General features: G+C 37.4%; 1 protein-coding gene across 7 annotated transcripts in view; it reads right to left on the bottom strand.

Annotated features, from left to right (window-relative positions):
- PAQR5 (progestin and adipoQ receptor family member 5) overlaps positions 1-18,735 on the bottom strand; it is a 91,680-nt gene that overhangs the window by 19,289 nt on the left and 53,656 nt on the right. For 5 of the 7 annotated variants that reach the window (XM_074234500.1, XM_074234502.1, XM_074234501.1 and 2 more), the window contains 3 exons: positions 11,534-11,661; positions 7,375-7,580; positions 3,420-3,546 (listed from right to left, as the gene is read on the bottom strand). In XM_074234500.1, the coding sequence (XP_074090601.1) occupies positions 3,420-3,546; positions 7,375-7,580; positions 11,534-11,661 (461 nt within the window). Of the gene's footprint in view, positions 1-3,419; positions 3,547-7,374; positions 7,581-11,533; positions 11,662-12,027; positions 12,189-18,735 lie in introns of those variants that run through there. The other 2 variants (XM_074234505.1, XM_074234506.1) reach the window with 2 other exon arrangements.

The raw sequence follows: 18,735 nt of genomic DNA, 5'->3' as shown, positions 1-18,735 counted from the left end.
TTTTCCCACAGCATTTTCCTAATCTGAGATGGAATTTTAGAATTTCATTTATTTGTTAATGATTTAGAGCATATTTCATATTGTTTTTCGATCATTGGGATTTCTTCATTTGGAAACTGATAAGTTTTTAATAATGAAAAGAGAAAAAAATGGTCCTATTTTCTCTTCCTTTCAAGGAAGCTGAAGCCCCTGCTGACCATTCTACAAATAGAGAACTGAGCATAGTAAGAAGGGAATGGAAGAGGAAGACCATATTAAAGGATAAAATTGACTAAAAAGTCTTTGAACACTGGAACATTAAATTCATAGAATTTTAGAACTGAAAGGAACTTCAGAGTTCATCTAAGCCACCTCCCTTATTTTACAGAATTAGTAAAGGCAAGTACCCCTTTCATCTCTCCCAGCCTTTGTTTCCTCATCTGTAAAATCAGCATCTGTTGGTTCTGAGTCTACTGACTCCTAATCCTATTAATCTTTTCACCAATACATCCTCAATAGGCTTTGATATTCTATCCCAGAGAAATAAAGGGGATGAAAAACCTGAAGAAAACTAGAAAACAAAATATTGAAAGAATAGGAGAAAAGGGGGCAGCTAGGTGGCGCAGTGGATAGAGCACTGGCCCTGGAGTCAGGAGTACCTGAGTTCGAATGTGGCCTCAGACACTTAATAATTACCTAGCTGTGTGGCCTTGGGCAAGCCACTTAGCCCCATTAGCCCTGCAAAAAAATTTTTTTAAAAAACTAAAAGAATAGGAGAAAGTGACAAACACAGAAAGGAAAAGAAATGAGGGAAAAACAAGGACAGTCTAAAACAAAAAAATAAATCCAAGATTTTCAATTTTTGAAAGGTTACAAAAATCATGACTTTTAGAGCCAACTCAGAATTTCCCAGCTTTTTCTTTTCTGTCATCACTGACCCAAGTCCTTAAATGGCACGGTTCAATACTTTTTAGACTCATCTTTGTTTCTTCTGTTGCTTAAGTCAAAAAAAAAAAAAGGTGATACAGGTAAACTGAAGTTGCTGGGAGTTGACATGGATCTATCTCTCCAGTAAGTAAATAGAAATACTCTTTCTATTTGACCTGGGGATGTTTACAGAAAACACAAGCTCTCAAGAGGATGCTTGAGCTTGGCCAAGTATTATTTTTGCAGAGATATTGACATATCAAACCAAACTCCCCTCAAAAAAAAAAAGTCCTGGCAACAGAAGGCCAATTGACCCATTCCCAATGAGAATGAAGGCAAAAATAATCTAATCTGGTGGTTTGTTGGTGATTATAAAAAGCCTACAGAACTTTTGTTATTTTTGAAAAGCTAAAAATTTATATTATGAAATTTCATGGGAAAGTAGCACTCAGTCATTAACTTATTGTGTTGTCATATTTTCTCCCTCCATCTTTTCACCTCCATAAAGTATTTCTGACTATTCCCAGCCTACAGTAATTTTTCCCTCCTTTGAATTCTGAGAATGATATGGAATGGAAAAGGGATTTTAGGAATAACCTAATTCATTCTACTCCATTTACAGATAAGGAGAGATAGGACTAGAAACCAGCCTCTCTCAGTTCCCAGTCCAGTGTTCTTTGGATTATACTATACTATCTATGTCACTCATTTAATATTACTCATGTATTGCCTTGGTGACATTCTTACCCCTATTAACATTTTTTAAAATATTTTTATCTTTTCAACTGTAAGCTTCTTGAAGGGCAGAATAGTCACAACTTTGTTTTGCCCAGTAGAATGAAGCACCATTCCTTGAGGCAAGGGCTGTTTATCTTTTGGGATATTTAAGGGAAGAAGGGATAGAATTTGGAACTCAAAACTTTAAATAAAAATGATCAAAAAAATTTTCAAATGAATGCTTGATTGATTTGACTGAAATCCTTAAGAAGCTGGTGTGAGGAGAAACTACCTTCATATTTCATTTTATTTATAGTCAGGATGGATCATCCTTTCTAGCACTGTGCACTCTAGGATAATAAAGGGGGTGGGAGTTTGAGTAGGGTATTTTCAATTGAACAAAGCAAATATAAATCATCAACTCTACAGAGAGAGAAATGGAGAGGGAATATTTAAGACAGAAGATATTGACTCTCAGAGAACAGCAAGAAGATCAGTACAGGACAGTAAGGGGGACACAGGCTCTGACAAGAATCTTGATGATGCCTTCCAAAAATCCAGTGGTTTTTTTTCCCCCAAAACCAGTCTGTTGTATATTGCAAAAGTCACATATATCTTCTGCCCACTCCAAATAAGATTTAGCTAGTCATTTTTATCACGGGCCTATCTAGGGTAACAAAGACAGAACCCAGCGTTTCTGATTTCAAAGCCTGCTCTTAGTATCCTAGATCCTACCACAGATTTCTAGTCCTAAAAGAGTCCTGAAAGGCCATCTAATCTAGTTCAGTGCCTCATTTTACAATGAAGAAACTGACACCCAGAGAGGTGAAGTGATTTTTTTCTAATCTCACATACAAGTGATTAGTGGGCAAAGCTGGGGTTGCCAAGTTCAGTTTAGGATGCCAAGTGCTGTATGATTTCCATTCCATGAGAAATAAAGTTTGGTGCAAGAATGAAAAAAAAAAAAGAATGACAGAAATCCCCCCCACACACACACACACAAAACCTGTTGTAGGGAGTCTTATATGGTAATATAGAGAATGACACACAAATACTGGCATCTGTGGAACTCTCCAAGGTGGTAACCTGCACACATCAGAATCAATCTGCAACTTAGTAAATGATTCCTATAGAGTTATCTGAAGAGTACCAGAGATTAAGTGACTTGCCCAGGAACACTTAGCTAATAATTTCTGAGGCAGGATTTGAAGCCAAGTTTTCATGATTCCAAGGTCAGTATCCTACTCACTGCACCCCTAGATGCTGCCTCTACATGGTATTACAGACAAAAGTAAGGATTCTTACATGGAGTTCCAGATCTGTGCTTTATAACTAGAACTACTAAGTACCATCAGAGCAAAGTGGGGCATTGGAAATTAATGGAAGCATAATTCAAACCACTGTGTTTAAGTTAACAGAACTGTTGTTTGACCTCAGACCTATACTTGCTGTCAAAGACATTAACCTGGAAAACCTTTCAGAGGTTTTACCCTCCCTTTATTTTACATATAAGGAAACTGAAGTCCAGAGAGGTTGTGTCTTCTTACTCAAAGTCATATAGGTAGTAAATGGTAAAGATGAAATTTGAACTCAAGTCCTCCAACTCCAAATCTGGTGCACTGGTCTGCCTTTCAACTAAAGAGTCTCATAGCCCCTCCAGGCTCTAGCATTAATTGTACCAATTCCCTGAGTGAGCCCATTATCTGCTTCTCCTTTTTTACTCTTCTGAACCATCTGAACAGTGAATAGCTGTAAAGCAGCCAGTGTCCCCAAGAGAAAAAGGATACCAAGGATACCTGGAATAGCAGGCAAGTCCAATGCTCAGTGTGGTATTCAGCACGGCCAGGGACACAAAGTAGTGATGGAAGGTAGTACGAACCAACATGGCAGGGAATGTGTATGCAGAATAGGCTATGGCAGAACCTGTTGATGCAAGTAGGTGGATGAGTCCAGTGAAGGAATTATTTTTGGAAAGTGAAAAAATTCTTGTAATTTCATGGGGAAAAAAGCACTCAGTCATTAACTTGTCAAATCTTCTCTCTGCTTGTTTCCACCTTCCAGAAGCAGGTTGACTATTCTCAACTTTCAGTGATGTTTCCTTCTGCTAAAATTCTGAGACCAATAAAGAATATTTAAGGGATCTTAGAAAAGGTCCTTGGATTCAGAGGATCTAATGGATATAGAATTCCACACTACTTGAATAGGTCATAGTTATTCCCACTCCCATTTCTTGCATATGTTCTTCTCAACTTCCTAAAGTACCTTTCTCCCCTCCTTCAAAGACCAGATCAAGTCCTATAAAACTTCTTGTCTGTACTATTCCTAAGTTCCTTTTTACACAATGCCTTGTTTGCCAGTCTTTCTACACACAACTTCTTTTTACTGCTTCCTCCACCCAGTCCAGCTTAACCAAAGATTGTTTGGGATAAATGATTATTTCCTGTAGTACTTTGAATCTCCATAACAATAACAGCAAACTACTTAGCACAAAGTAGATACTCAATACATATTATTTTTTTGTTTTTGCAAGGCAATGGGGTTAAGTGACTTGTCCAAGGCCACACAGCTAGGTAATTATTAAGTGTCTGAGGTCAAATTTGAACTCAGGTCCTCCTGACTCCGGGGCCGGTGCTCTATCTGCTGCGTCACTTAGCTGCCCCCAATACATATTATTTTAATGTATGTCCCACTTTTCCTTGAAACTTATATGACTACTTCAGGCCACAGTGATGCCGTCTTCCTCCTGAATTCCTAAAGTCTTTCCTTGTTGTCTGTTTCATATAAATAGACCTAGAATGTGCTCTATTGCCCTTTATTTGCTATGCATGTCTTCTATCCCTAATGAGTTTGTAGGTTCTTTAGAGGATGGTCTGTTAGACCCTACCTTACCCATCACAATGTTAAGCATGTAATAATAGGTTCAATAATAGGTTCATGATCCCATTTAGGATTTCTTGGCAAAGATACTAAAGTGATTTCCAGTTCTTTTTACAGAGGAGGAAACTGAGGCAAATTGGGTTAAATGACTTGCCCAGAGTCACATAGCTAGGAGGGCTGGATAGGAAATCAAAATGACAAGTTTTCTTGATTCCAAGTCCAGCTCTATCCACTGCATTACCTAACTACTGATTAACTGAAGTTCAACTTTATAAAGGATCATAGGATAGTTGAGACCTAGAAGTTACCTTCAAGGGCAGGATGTTCAAGGGTTCTTAACATAAGGTCCATGAATCTGGGTTTTTTTTTGGTTTTTTTTTAGATTTTTGCAAGGGAATGGGGTTAATTGGCTTGCCCAAGGCCACACAGCTAGGTAATTATTAAGTGTCTGAGGCCAGATTTGAACTCAGGTACTCCTGACTCCAGGGCCGGTGCTCTATCCACTGTGCCACCTAGCCACCCCCATGAATCTGTTTTTAAAAATATGTTGATAACTGCATTTCAATATAATCCTATATACTTTATTTGTTGTATCAAAATGATAAGAACATCTCATAGGATTCATCAGCTGCCAAAGGGATTCACGACACACAACACAAACCATTAATTCCTGGTCTTTGATTATTGAGGCAACAGAGGCATAAATGATATATGTCCAAGGTTATGCAGATAATAGGTAAACAGGATTTGAACCCAGGGTTCACTAAAACCAAATCCAGTATTCTTTCTATTGTATCAATGTATGAAGGTTAGCTTTAGGTCAGAAACCTTAAAAGATATACAAAGGTTGTCACATACAGCTGGAAAAGAACTTTGTATAATTTCCTTTACTGAAATTTTTATTTTATTTTATTCTTTTACTTTAATTACTTTTACTTTACAATTTAAGACCATTCTCTTTGGGTCATTTAGATAGGTTACATCCTGTTTATGGGAACATGGGAACATAACAATAGGTGATTTTGCCAGATGTCCTTCTCAGAGTTAGGATTAAAAATTTTTTTTAAAAAAGCTTTAACCCAGATACTGTTCTGTATAGTATTGGTGTCAAAATCAAATAGGAAAATAAAGACCAATTAAAAAACCACATGATGATATTATCTATATTCTATTGTATTTTTATTTTGTTTAATATCTTCCAATTACATTTCAACTGGTTTAGGCCACATTCAGGACTGTTGAGTGTTTAACACCTCTGCTATACTGGACAGTTTGACTATTCTGAGTCAGCTGGGCTAAGATATAAGTTTTTTTTGAAGGATATTAAATTCATTAAAATCCTATATATCCTAGAGCTGAAAGGAAACAGCTTTAGAATTGGAAAGGAATTGAGGAATCATTTAACCTACCCCCCCCCCTTTTTAACAGTTGAAGAAGCTAAGGCCCAAGAAAAGTAGTAAGGGATCTGAGGAGAGCATCTAGTTTAGATTCTTCAAGCAGCTTAGGCATCCTCACTTGTCACTGGGGACAAAGGAGGTGATGTGAAAGGTTGACACAACTAAAAAGCTAAATTAGAGCCAGAGGGGCCCTTGGAGATCGTCTAGTACAATCCAACTCCATCATTTACTGAGAAGGAAACTGAGATCCAGAGAGGTTGCATGACTTGCCCAAGATAATACTATGGTGGTAAGTAGCAAAATCAGGATTTCAAACCAAGGCCTTCTAACACATCATTATACCAAGATGTGGAGTGATCACAGACCTCCTGCTTCCACACATGATGACGTTCATGAAATTTCATCTTGCAATTCTCTATCCTAAAGAAGAACTTGAGGTTTTTCTTCTATCTGGATGCTATCAGTAGATTCTCAGACCAACATTCATTCTTTCATCACATCTCTTATCAAACACCAGTTATGTGTCATAAGTGACAAAATAACTCAAAACTATTTACTGCTTTAAGGTTTGCAAAATGCTTTCCCCATAAAAGACTCTATAATTCTCCATTTTCAGAGGGGAAAGTGAAATCTTAACCCTAGATCTTCTGACTCCCACTCCAGTGCTCTTCTCACACTTGCCCTTTAGCAACTCACAGTCTCTAGTAAGAGTGATAATTATCACCTGTGTTTGATATCACATAAATAAACATAATGTTAAGTTGAGCATGTGTATATGAGGAAGATAATGACCAGTAGTTAACCTAGGCTGCACCATAAAAAAAGAAAGAAATATAGAGAAGGCATGGTGAAGACCTAAACTCTAGACTTGGTAGTTCTAAAGAGAGGCAAAATGATAATGACAACAATGACAATGACAGCGAGGTCACTGATGGTAGTGGTGGTGATGATGATAACTGACAACAAAGATGAAATATTTGCTAATCAAACAACAGACATTTGCATGCATTTTAAAGTCTGCCAATCACTTTACATGCATCAGCTCAGTGGAATCTCACAACTTTGTGAGAGTTGCTATAGATATTAATTATTTTACAGATGAGAAAACTGAGGCAGCTCTAAACTGTATGAACTTTATTATTACCCTAGATGTATGACCCTTTTGCCAATCTTTCTTTGTGGGAACCTAAGAAGTTTCTCATGTATTAAATGGGAAAGTCTTGTGGTGAGGACCTGAAAAGATAATATACTGAAATGCACTTTGTAAAGTATAATGGATTCAAAGGCATTTTGCAAAGGATAAATAAAGCATTAATGCAAATAAAAGGTGCTGTTATTTCCCTCTCTGTCAAGGGATGGGTGGAGGGCAAGCATTCCTTTATTCTAGGAGAAGGAACTGGGGCTAAGAGAAACTGAGCCAATTGGTCCATCACAGGACAGGAGGGGAGCCAAGAATGAGGGAGAGGGCCACACTTACCCAAGCTGAAGAGATTGACTGCACCATAATCCAGGAAGTAACATATGTGTCTGGCATTCTTGGACATGGAGCTGAAGGTGTGGGCACAGCTGGAGGCAAAAGGGTAAATGAAGCTGGTACTCAGGTAGACAAGTAGAGGCCAGGAGTAGCTGTCATTCCAGAAATCAACCATGTACAAGGTGACCATAAACCTCCACATGAAGTACCTGAAACACATTTAGTGTTCCTTCAGGTTAAGCCAAGATGATACAAGGAAACTTTTCCAATTCCCTTTAATGTGGTTAGGCCAAAAGGTGATATTTTTCAGTTTGGTTTTTTCTCCTTTTCTGTTTTCCTTTGAAGACTAATCAAAGTACCACACCCCTGGATGGAAAAGTGTACTTGGCAAAGGAAGCTAGAAGCCAGAAATAAAAGCAGTTTTTGGAACTTAAGCATACCTCTGATATACAAAGATAATATGAAGGGATGTGTAATCACTATGCTACCTGTTTGACCTTGGAAAAGGCTTTGGAGAACCTTTCTGGTCCTCATAAGTATAGGTGGAGGATTAAACTAGATAATCCCAAAGTCCCTTCCAATTTTAAGTCAATAAATTAGATTGAGGATCCAAGAATGGCAAGAGGCTCTGATGATAACAACCAACTTAACTCCTCTAGACCTGCTTCCTTATTTGTGAAATGAGGGTTTTAAATTTGATGATCCCTATTCCTAAGTTTCTAGTTCAAGAATTCTTCTATTTCCCACCTTCTTTCTAGAAACCCCCTTAAACTATTTCTCAGAAGTTGTCTCCCTTTTTCTTTAAAAATATCTAGGGAAAGAGACACAATTGACAGGCTCTATTGATAATGATGTTTTCTAGGGTTTTACATCTAGGAAATCCATCTTGTTTCCTAACCTCAATGTTTTTGTTTCACTTTTTTTTGTTTATTTTGTTTTTGCAAGGCAATAGGATTAAGTGACTTGCCCAAGGTCATATGGCTAGGTAACTATTACATGTCTGAGGTCACATTTGAACTCAGGTCATCCTTATTCTAGGGCTGGTGCTCTATCCAGTGCACCGCCTAAGCACCCTTTTGTTTTACTTTTAAGCCTAGGTGCCTTATGTAATATTTTGGGACTTTCATAGAGACAATATTTTGGATTTAAAAGAGACTTAAAGCTTGTTAAATTCAAATCATTCCTGACATCAAACAAGTATCTTTGCTTGATGAGCTCTCAAGAAGGAGCTCCCCATTCAACATGCAAGTGTTGAAAAGCACCACCATCCAGAACAACACATTTCTTTTTCTTTTCTCTGAATGCAGTTCTAAATCGTATTTAGCTTATAGTTCATGAAAACTATCAGGATCAATTTCACTATCTCTACTATTATTTTTGTAAATCATATATGTCTATGTAAAATATTTGGCAATTAGCCTAATACACTACCATAGGAACACATCATGTTTGTATTTGCCCATTTCTCCATTTTAAGTGTGGGTTCTCAGTTGGGGAGGAGAAACAAATGGCATGTGGATTACTGAGCCTCAATTTCATCCCCTTACTCAAAGACAGATCCTTTAATAAATGCAAACACAGATGAATAGAAATAGTAGATAGTGTGGAATGTGGAGTCAGGAAGATTATGAATCCAGATTCTGGCATACTAGCTGTATGACCCATGGGCAGGTCCCTTCAATTTCCTCATCTTATGAGGTGGATGATTTTATTATACCCATTCTGCACAATGGGTATAATAAAATCATCCACCTCATAAGATTGCTTAAAAATACTATACAATCCTTTAAAGTTCCATGCACACATTTGCCTTTAATGGTACTTCCTATCAAGACTGGGAAAGATTCTCTGATCTAATCTCATCATTTTTCAGATAAGAAAACTAAGGCCTAGGGGGCAGCTAGGTGGGATAGTGGATAAAGCACCGGCCCTGGAGTCAGGAGGACCTGAGTTTAAATCTGGCCTCAGACACTTAATAATTACCTAGCTGTGTGGCCTTGGGCAAGCCACTTAACCCTCTTTGCCTTGCAAAAACCAAAAAAAACCCAACAACAACAACAAAAAACCAAAACTAAGGCCCAGAAAGAGGGAGTGAATTACCATTTAAGCCACACAGGTAACTGGTAGCACACACCCTGAATTGTTAACCAAGGTCTTCCTGACTTGTCTCATGCTCTTTCTAGAGTTTTTTTTTTTTTCACTGTCTCCTCAAGGTAAATAAAGGAGGAAAGCTTCTCTTTTCAAAGCTCTAGTTCTCTGCATCTTCTCTGGCAATATTCCTGCTTCTTCCTTCTCTCTGAAGTTATACATTTGTACAACTGAGCTTCCTGACAGAGCAAATTCTTTGGTAAGCATTATATATAGAAGACCGTTTATCTCAGTGCCTTCCTTACATATTTAGAGACTTAATAAGCATTTGAGGAACTGAATTACTGATTTCATGAGGGTAAGCCTCAGTTAATGGTTCAAGTTTAGAGTATTTAAAAGTTCCTTCTAGGTCATCCCTGTTGTCATCCATTCTATCAGGATGGGGATAACTATTTTATTAGCAATTTCCTATTTCTATATCCTCACACTTAAAACAGTTCTCTCAGACCTGGGTCCCTAGAGAAAGCAAGACTTTTCTTCCCTAACAGAGTATCAAATCATAATTCTAGAGTCAGGAGAGACTTTAGATATCATCTTGTCCAATGCTCCATTTTACAGACTAGGAAACAAAGGGGTGGGATAAGAGTGTTGAAATATCTAGCTCAAAGATCAATACTGGAAGTAATTTGGCAGAACTAAGATTTGAATCTAGATTCTCAGAGCTCCAAGTTCAGCATCCTTTCTACTATATAATAATACACAGAAATATTTCAGTTTACAAAACACTTTTGTTCCAACTTTCCAATGAGATAGATAGCAAAAGTTTTATTATTGCCATTTTATTTTATTTATTTTCTTTTTAGGTTTTTGCAAGGCAAATGGGGTTAAGTGGCTTGCCCAAGGCCACACAGCTAGGTAATTATTAAGTGTCTGAGGCCAGATTTAAACTCAGGTCCTCCTGACTCCAGGGCCGGTGCTCTATCCACTGCACCACCTAGCCGCCCCTATTATTGCCATTTTAAAATATGATATTGAGACTCAAGAGGGATCAAAGGAACATATTTTACAAGTTGAGGAAAATGATTCCCTGAGAGATGAAGTACCTAATATTCCCAAGGTTGTGTAAATAAACTATAAGGGATAAACTTTTTGATAAACTACTACCATCACTGACCTTGTTGTCATCATTGTTCAGTACTTTTTTTTTTTTTACTATATCAGATTATTTTTCTTTTGGTTCATCCCTTTTGCCTTTAGATCCAAAAAGAGCTCTCAGTGTCTCCTCTGGTTCTGCTCATAGGAAGTCTCTGGTAAGCTTTTAATCTCTGTATATATAGATCTTTATATGAACCTCTTTCCCAGTTCCCAGGTATTTCTTAGGTGCTATTATCTCTTGTACATCTCTGCTCTTTCCTGAATTGCAAGTTCTTTGCAGGAAATACTCCAGGCTGAGAATCAGAATATCTCTCTACCCAGCCCAAAGTCTGCAATTAGTCAACTGCTGACTTTAACCAGTATGTTACTTCTCTAAGAGTCCCTTTCCTCACCTATAAAATGTGAAGATTGGAGTAGATGGTTCTTTAGATCCCTATCCAACTCAAGATCTTAAGAAGCTCAAGTTCTACTACTATTTGTTGCCTCTGTCCCACCCACCCTTTATTATCAACCATGGGCAAAAGAACCCTGTTAAATTCTATAGACTTTTATGTTTGGTGTTTACTTTCCTACTTTCTGACACAATTCTCCCACATATCTTATGTTCCATTAGTAGTATAAAGGCTTTTTTGGAGTTGGGAGTCATATTCTTTGCTAAAGTATCAGTTATTTCATATGTAAGAGTTCCCCAGAAGGCATAAAAAGAGGGAATTCTTTATGAGTAAAAAGTATCCTAGACCCAAAGAAATGAATGTCTCAATAGACCAGCATTCAAATCTTATGTAAACCACTGCCTAAGGAATTGGCTGACATTGTTTCTATTGGCAAACAAAAAGAAAGTTCTTCATCTCCCCCCATCTCCCAACTTCTTAAATTAATTTCTGATTCCAAAGAACTTAGGATAAGAGTCTGAAATTACCAGGAGGGGAGCAAGTGTGTCCAGATGTTGAGGGTTTCATTGGTCATTTGGAAAAGACTGAGAATGCAGGCAGTGGCTGAACTCTGAGGATGCCGATAGCCAAAAATTATTCCCCGTTCATGGAACACCTGCAGAGAGAGGAAAAGAATATTTCATTCTTTTCACTTAATGTTGAAATCTCATATTGCATTAAAGAGTTGGGGAACATTCTGAAACCAGGAAATAACTTTCTTCCAAGTTGTGATCTGTGTGCCTATGAAGTCTTCTTCCCAGTAGTTGAACCCACAAAACTATTGTTCTCTTTCCTCCCTTCCTCCCTTTTACTCTTTCTACCTTCACTTCCATCTTTTTCTTCCTCTTCTCCCTCCCTTCTTATCCCCTTGCTTCTTCCTTTCCTTCCCATTACAAGAAACCTTCCTAGCCTTCTTGGTAAAGTGGCAAGCCAAGACTTCCTTACATCCCCTTACTTTATAAATAATCTAAAATGTTGTTACCCTTTCTATGTACATAATATAAACACTTTGACTTTCTGTCCCAGGTTCGTGTCCATATAATGTTACACAGTCACCCTCATGGCCCCTTTTGACTTCATGAATATATGTGTCTTTGTATATAAGCCCCAGATGGCAGGGACTACATGAAATTCTATCTAGGTAGTGAGTACTCCAGTTCAGTAATAAACATATCAGGGCACTTCATAAAGGCCTTTTGATGATGGTGGTGATGATGAGGATGATGATGATGATGATGATGGAGACCAACCCTTTCAAGACAGGCTCATTCCCAATCACTGTCTTCAATTAACCCTTGCTTCCACCCTTGCTTTAAAAATAAATCAGGGGGTGGCTAGGTGGTGCAGTGGATAGAGCACTGGCCCTGGAGTCAGGAGTACCTGAGTTCAAATCCGGTCTCAGACACTTAATAATTACCTAGCTGTGTGGCCTTGGGCAAGCCACTTAACCCCATTGCCTTGTAAAAAAAAAATAAATAAATCAGCATTCTCAATATAATTGAGAGTCACTTTTCCAATTTCCAAGGGCTGTGGGAAAACAGAGTGGATATATATAGTTAAAATTTATCTAGAAGTACTCAAATCCTAACTGAACTCAAATTAAGGACTTGGAAGAATTAGAGCCAAATGAATTAGAGAATTCTGTTTGGAAATTATTTTGATGATTTCATGCAAGAATTTTAGAAAAAATTAAGAATCTTAGAATCTCCTTATTAGAAGGCTCTCAGAGGTCATTTAGTCCAACAACCCTAAAACTATAAATCACCTCCATCACATTCAAAACAAGTAATTTAGTGACAGAAAACTGACTCTTGCTTCCAGCCTCTTCCAGCTTTAGAGATCTTTTAAGAAGTTTTCCTTATCTAGAACTGAAATCTGCCTCTTTGTAACCCAGTTTTCCCCTCTAGAGTCTCATAGAGAAAAAAAATCCAGTACTTCACATAACATATTTGAAAACATCTTTTCTACCCCAGGCTAAACATCTCCAATTTCTCCAACCCAGTATCATGCAATGTGGTTTTGGGTGTTTCACTACCCTGGATGCATTCCAGGTCATTCATCTTCTTTTTAAACTATGGTTAAAACCTTCCTATCAGATTAGCAAAAATGACAAAAATGGAAAATAGTAATTACTGGAGCAGTTGTGGAAGGATAGGTACAATGTTCATGGATCTGAATTGGTCCAATGATTTTAAGAATACAATTTGGAATTCTACCCACAAAATCACTAAACTATATATATTCTTTGACCAGCAGCACCATTATTAGTTACACCAAGAAAGACAAAGACAGAAAGGACCCATATATATAGGAATATTTGTAGTAGGATTTTTTTTTTGTTCAGCAAAGAACTGGACACAAATAGGGGTCCACAATTGGGGAATGAACAAATAGCATTATATAGATATAAGGGAATTTTATTTTGCTGCAGGAAATTATGAGTATGATGATTTCCAAGAAGCATGGAAATAACTTGTATGAATATATGCATACTGAAATAAGCAGAATTAGGAAAACAATTTACTCATATAATAATGAGAGGGAAAACAATTTTGAAACATTGTGAGTTCTAATCAAAGCAGCAACCAATTATGACATAAAAAGTCATAAAGAAATATCTTTTCTAGAGGTGATAGGTTAGAGGTAAACAATTAGATATGTATTCTCAGACAAATCCAATGTACTGATTTGCTTTGTATGATTATATCTATCTGCAGCAAGTCTTCTACTTGGGGCACAAGAGGAAGGGGAAAGAGAAGGTGCCTTTAGTAGGTAATTATAGACATGGGGGAAAAAAGCATCATTCAAACATTTTGTAAATACACAAAAGAAAAAGTTGTGAAAAGTGATACAGAGCAATTTTTTCATACTTTAATAAACTTCATATGTTACATATTTTAAAAAAAAGTTCAAATCCTACATCAGACACTTGATACTTACTAGCTGTGTGACCTTGGGCAAGTCACTTAACCCCACTGCCCCATCAAAACAAAGTTATATGCAGTGGTTCATAGTTTCTTATACTATTCCTTTTCTTGTTTTTCTTTGTATTTTTATATGCTTATATTTATTAATGATTATTAAGTTCACTATAAAAAAAGAATTTTTTTACTGTAGCACTTTGGACTAGCATGCACTATTCCAAATGTAGTTTGACCAGAGCAGTAACCATCTCCTTCCCTTCATTTCTGGTGAAAATTAGATCACTAAAGGTGACAAAAGCAGTAGATTGCAATTGTTGGCGGATGTGAGAAGCTAGGCATACTAATGTATCGTTAGTGATCTGTGGATTCATTCAATCATTCTGGACAGCAATTTAAAACTATAGTTATAAAGCCATTAAACTGCATGTGCCCTCTGATGAAGCATATTATTAGGCATATAGACCAAGGAGATCCAGGAAAGAAAGAACTCATATGTGTGAGATTATTTATAGCACTCATAAATCTAACTTTCCCTCAAAACAAGAATAATAGTCACTTACATTTATATCATAATTTTTGTTTCTTGAAGTGTATTCATTTTCTCAACTTATCCATGCTAAAGATGTGCAATAGGCAGCAAGGATTATACCATCTTATAATTATATCATTTGACAGATAAGCAAAAAGTCCCAGAAAAGTCAGATAACTTCCCCAAGGGTGAAGCTGGAACCTGATCCTGGGTCTCTAAATTAATCCAATGCCAGATAGTGTGGTCAGCATTTGGGCAGAGAAGGAGGGAGAAAGAGAGACAGAGACAGAGAGGAACACAGAGAGACAAACAGAGACAGAGAGAGAGAGAGAGAGGAGAGAGAAAAGAAAGAGCAGGAGAGAGAGACAGAGACAGAGAAAGAGAGAGAGAGACACACACACACACAGAGAGACAGAGATAGAGACACAGAAAGAGACAGATAGAGATAACAGAGAGAGATAAAGAGAGGCAGTCAAACAGAAAGATGAGACAGAGAAAGAGAGAAAGAGAGAGGGAGAGACAAAGAGAAGGAGAGAGAGAGAGAGCGAAAACCCATCCCTGTTCTCAAAAGACTTCCTTAAATTTTCTTGCCCTGAGATTCAACAAGATGCACTTATTATATATACCATATTCAGTATTGGGTGCTGGGAACGCAAAGCCAAATGAAAATAGCCCTTGCCCTCCAGTGATTTATATTCTATTAAGCACAGATGGATAAATACTAAATATATAGCCTATAATTAGGGGTGGGAAAGGACAAGACATCCAGGGTTCAGACAGTCCTGTTTTAGGGAGCATTGTGAAATCCATTGTTAACTTACTCAATGACTTCATTTCTGCCATCTACTTGTTTGCTCTTAAAAGCAACCTGCACATTGTCTGTTTCTAAATGGTGCCTGTTGTCATCACTACAAAATGATTGTATATGAAGAAAAAAATAAAAAAACCATTTATTAAGAGTTTACTATCAGGGCCAAAGTTTCCACATAAAGGCATTCTTCAGGAGGCTCTAGGAGCATCACCTCTTCCTTGGACCATTCAAATTGGTCTGTTTGCTACTGTGTTACAGTTTCTTCTAGAAGCTCAGGGGTAGGCCACCTATTCCAAAAAGCACCTTCCAGTAAATAATATGGAATTCAGGTAGGTACTCTTGCTTTCCTTCTGTTTGTACTTTCCTCTCTTATCTTTTCTCAAAGCAAGCAGGCTGTTTCTGCTATTTCTAGATCTAAAAAGGAAGGGGAAGGAACATAAAATCTCCTAGCAACTAAATAAGAACAAGAACCTCTGATACAGAGGGAAAGAGACAGTGTCTCCATATACTTCAAATACTCAGAGACAGGTACTGTGCAACTGATCCCATCTCTTTTTCAAGCACTCTCAGTATGGTGGTGATTTTCTTTTGGACATGTTCCAGCTTGTCAATATACTTATTCAAATGTGAAGCTCAGATCTAAACACTATATTAGAATTTTTGTCCTCTAGTCCCAAAAGATACAGATATTGCAAAACCATAATACCATTTCCATCTGATTTTATTTTCTTCAGACAACCAGAGCCGATATTTGCATCTTTAAAGTGAAATTTTAGGATTGGAATTTCCTGTTCATGGAATCTCGTGACCCATAGTTTGCCAAACATATATCAGAAGTGTATATATAAATTTACAGCTAGGAAAACAACAGGTAATTGTGGCTTTTGTAGAAGTTCTGACTCATTTTTGTAATTGGCCCATTGCCTTTAGTGCTTCCTACATACACACCAATCCTAAAACCCAATTGCTCTGTATATTTTAAGAATATTTTCAATATCATCTTACCTAGAATCAAATAGCCTGACCAGCTTTTAGGGAGAGAATTTGGCAGTTTGCCTCATCTAATCTCCTATCCTTGGTAGAGAGTTCATTTAGGACTCATTTTATTTTTTTCTGGAGAAAGTCATAAATAGTTGGCAATCCCCTTAGGAAAATCTCTGCTTTGATCCTTTTATAGTATCCTCAATGTGAAAGTCAACAACAAATTCCCTGCCTGTAATGAAATAGCCATGATAAGTCCATATTGAGACCCAGCAGAAATGGATATACACACAACAATGGAATAAAGCAACATTTTCTTCATCATTGAGGGAAGGCACATGGACTCAGGATAATTTTTGTGTGGACTAACTTAATCTAACCTTTGTAAGGGCAACTGAGCAGACAAAAATGTCTCAAAAGCCAGAAACCATTCAAGAATCTTTCATAGAAGTGTTTTCAAGCCAAGAAGTCCATTAAATTCCTATAAACTTGTAAAAGGATAATTACAATCCATAATAAGCAGAAGAGGCATTGTGGTATAGTAGAAATAGTGCCAGCTCTGAAATAAACAGACCTGGATTCAAATCCCACCTCTGATATTAATGATCTCTCACCTTGGACAAGTCATTTAACTTCCTTATGTCTCAGTTTCTTCATTTGTACAATGTGGGGGTTGAACGAGGTATTCTCTGAGGTCCCCTCAAGCTCTAACTCTATGATTCTATGAGCAGCCAAAGGTCTATTTTATGATCCTTGATATAAGATAATTTTGGTGAACATACTTCATCCAAGGAGCAACTAAGAAACAGAGATTCATAGGTATTTTTCTCTGGAATGGACCTGGAAAGGATGCAAATGGGCCATTTTCTTTTCTTTTTTTTTTATCTTTTGAAAAAACGTTTTATTGACATAAGTTGTTTTTACATTACAAACATTTCCCTACAAGTTCCCTTGTACCAAAATAAAACAATTAAATTAAATGAATAATACAATAGGGGCAACTAAGTGGATTAGGCCTGGAACCAGAAAGACTCATCTTTGTGAGTTCAAATTCAGCCTCGGACACCAGCTGTGTGACCTTTGTCAGTTAACCGTGTTCGTCTCAGTTTCCTCATCTGTAAAATGAGTTGAAGAAGGAAATGGAAAACCATTCCAGTATCTCTGCAACAAAATCCAATGGGGTTCATTGAGAGATGGACATGACTGAAACAACTAAATAATAACAATAATGCAATGATCTCATCTGAAAGTATATACAATATTCCACATCTGTAGCATCACCCCTCACCTCTCTAAAGCTTTGTTTTTTAATTAGCAGAAATCTCTTTTCTCTCCCTTCAATCACCTACCCCATTTACAAAAAGAGAAAGAGAAGAAAAATAATTTGCTCATATCAATTAGGAATATTAAAGAAAAACAAATTCTCTAACTGAATAAAAAAATATAAATGTCTCATCCTGTATCCTAATTCTATCACCTGCCAGGAGGTAGATAATATGTTTCATACTCAGTCCTCTGAAATCCTGGGTGCTCATTATATTGATCATTATTCTCACAGATTTCAAAGTTGATTGTTTTTCTTTTTTTCACGGGTGGATCACATTCTTTATGATAAGTCCATCACAAAAGTTACTTCCATATTTTTCCAACGTTGCCATTGCTGATCGCAACTCCCTCCTTTCTTATTTCTCCACTACCATGTACTATATTTTCTCTCTACTTTCACTCTGACTCTGCTGTAGGGTCACTGAGTGGCGCAGCAGACAGATTCCTGGTGCTGGGGCCAAGAAGTCCTGAGCCCCCATACCACCCCTTAGGCCCCAAATCCACCTGGCCCTATGGTCCTGGGCAGGCCTTCCAATTCCAGCCCCTTGCAAGAAGTAAAAAAGAAAATGTGTTATATCTGACCACTCTCTCCCCCCATGGTCCATCCTCTCCTCCTTTATTCACATCCCCACCCCTTCCCCCTGCTCCCCCCTCCTTTTTACTCCAGATGTCTATACCCCATTGAGTATATTTGCTGTTTCCTCTCCTAGCCATCTCTGATGAGAGCAAAGGTTCCCTCATTCTCCCTTGCCTCCCCACTTCCATATCATTGCAATAGCTCATTGTAATAAAAAAAAAAATCTTATTATGTGAAATATCTTGGACTATTCCCCCTCTCCTTTTTCTTTCTCCCATTCCATTTCCCTTTTTTTCTATTGACTCCATTTTTACAGCATATTTTATCTTCGAATTCAGCTTTCTCCTGTGCTTCAACTATAAAAGCTCCCTCTACCTGCTCTATTAACTGAGAAGGTTCATATGAGTATTATCAGTGTCATTTTTTTATGCAGGAATACATGCAGTTTATCCTCATTAAGTCCCTCATATTTCCCCCCTCTCCTCCAATCTCCATGCTTCACCTGAGTCCTGTATCTGAAGATCAAACCTTCTGGTCAGCTC

Source organism: Macrotis lagotis, chromosome 4, assembly GCF_037893015.1.
Source record: "Macrotis lagotis isolate mMagLag1 chromosome 4, bilby.v1.9.chrom.fasta, whole genome shotgun sequence".
NCBI classification, from domain to species: domain Eukaryota; kingdom Metazoa; phylum Chordata; class Mammalia; order Peramelemorphia; family Peramelidae; genus Macrotis; species Macrotis lagotis.
This window is presented reverse-complemented; position numbering and strand designations above follow the sequence as displayed.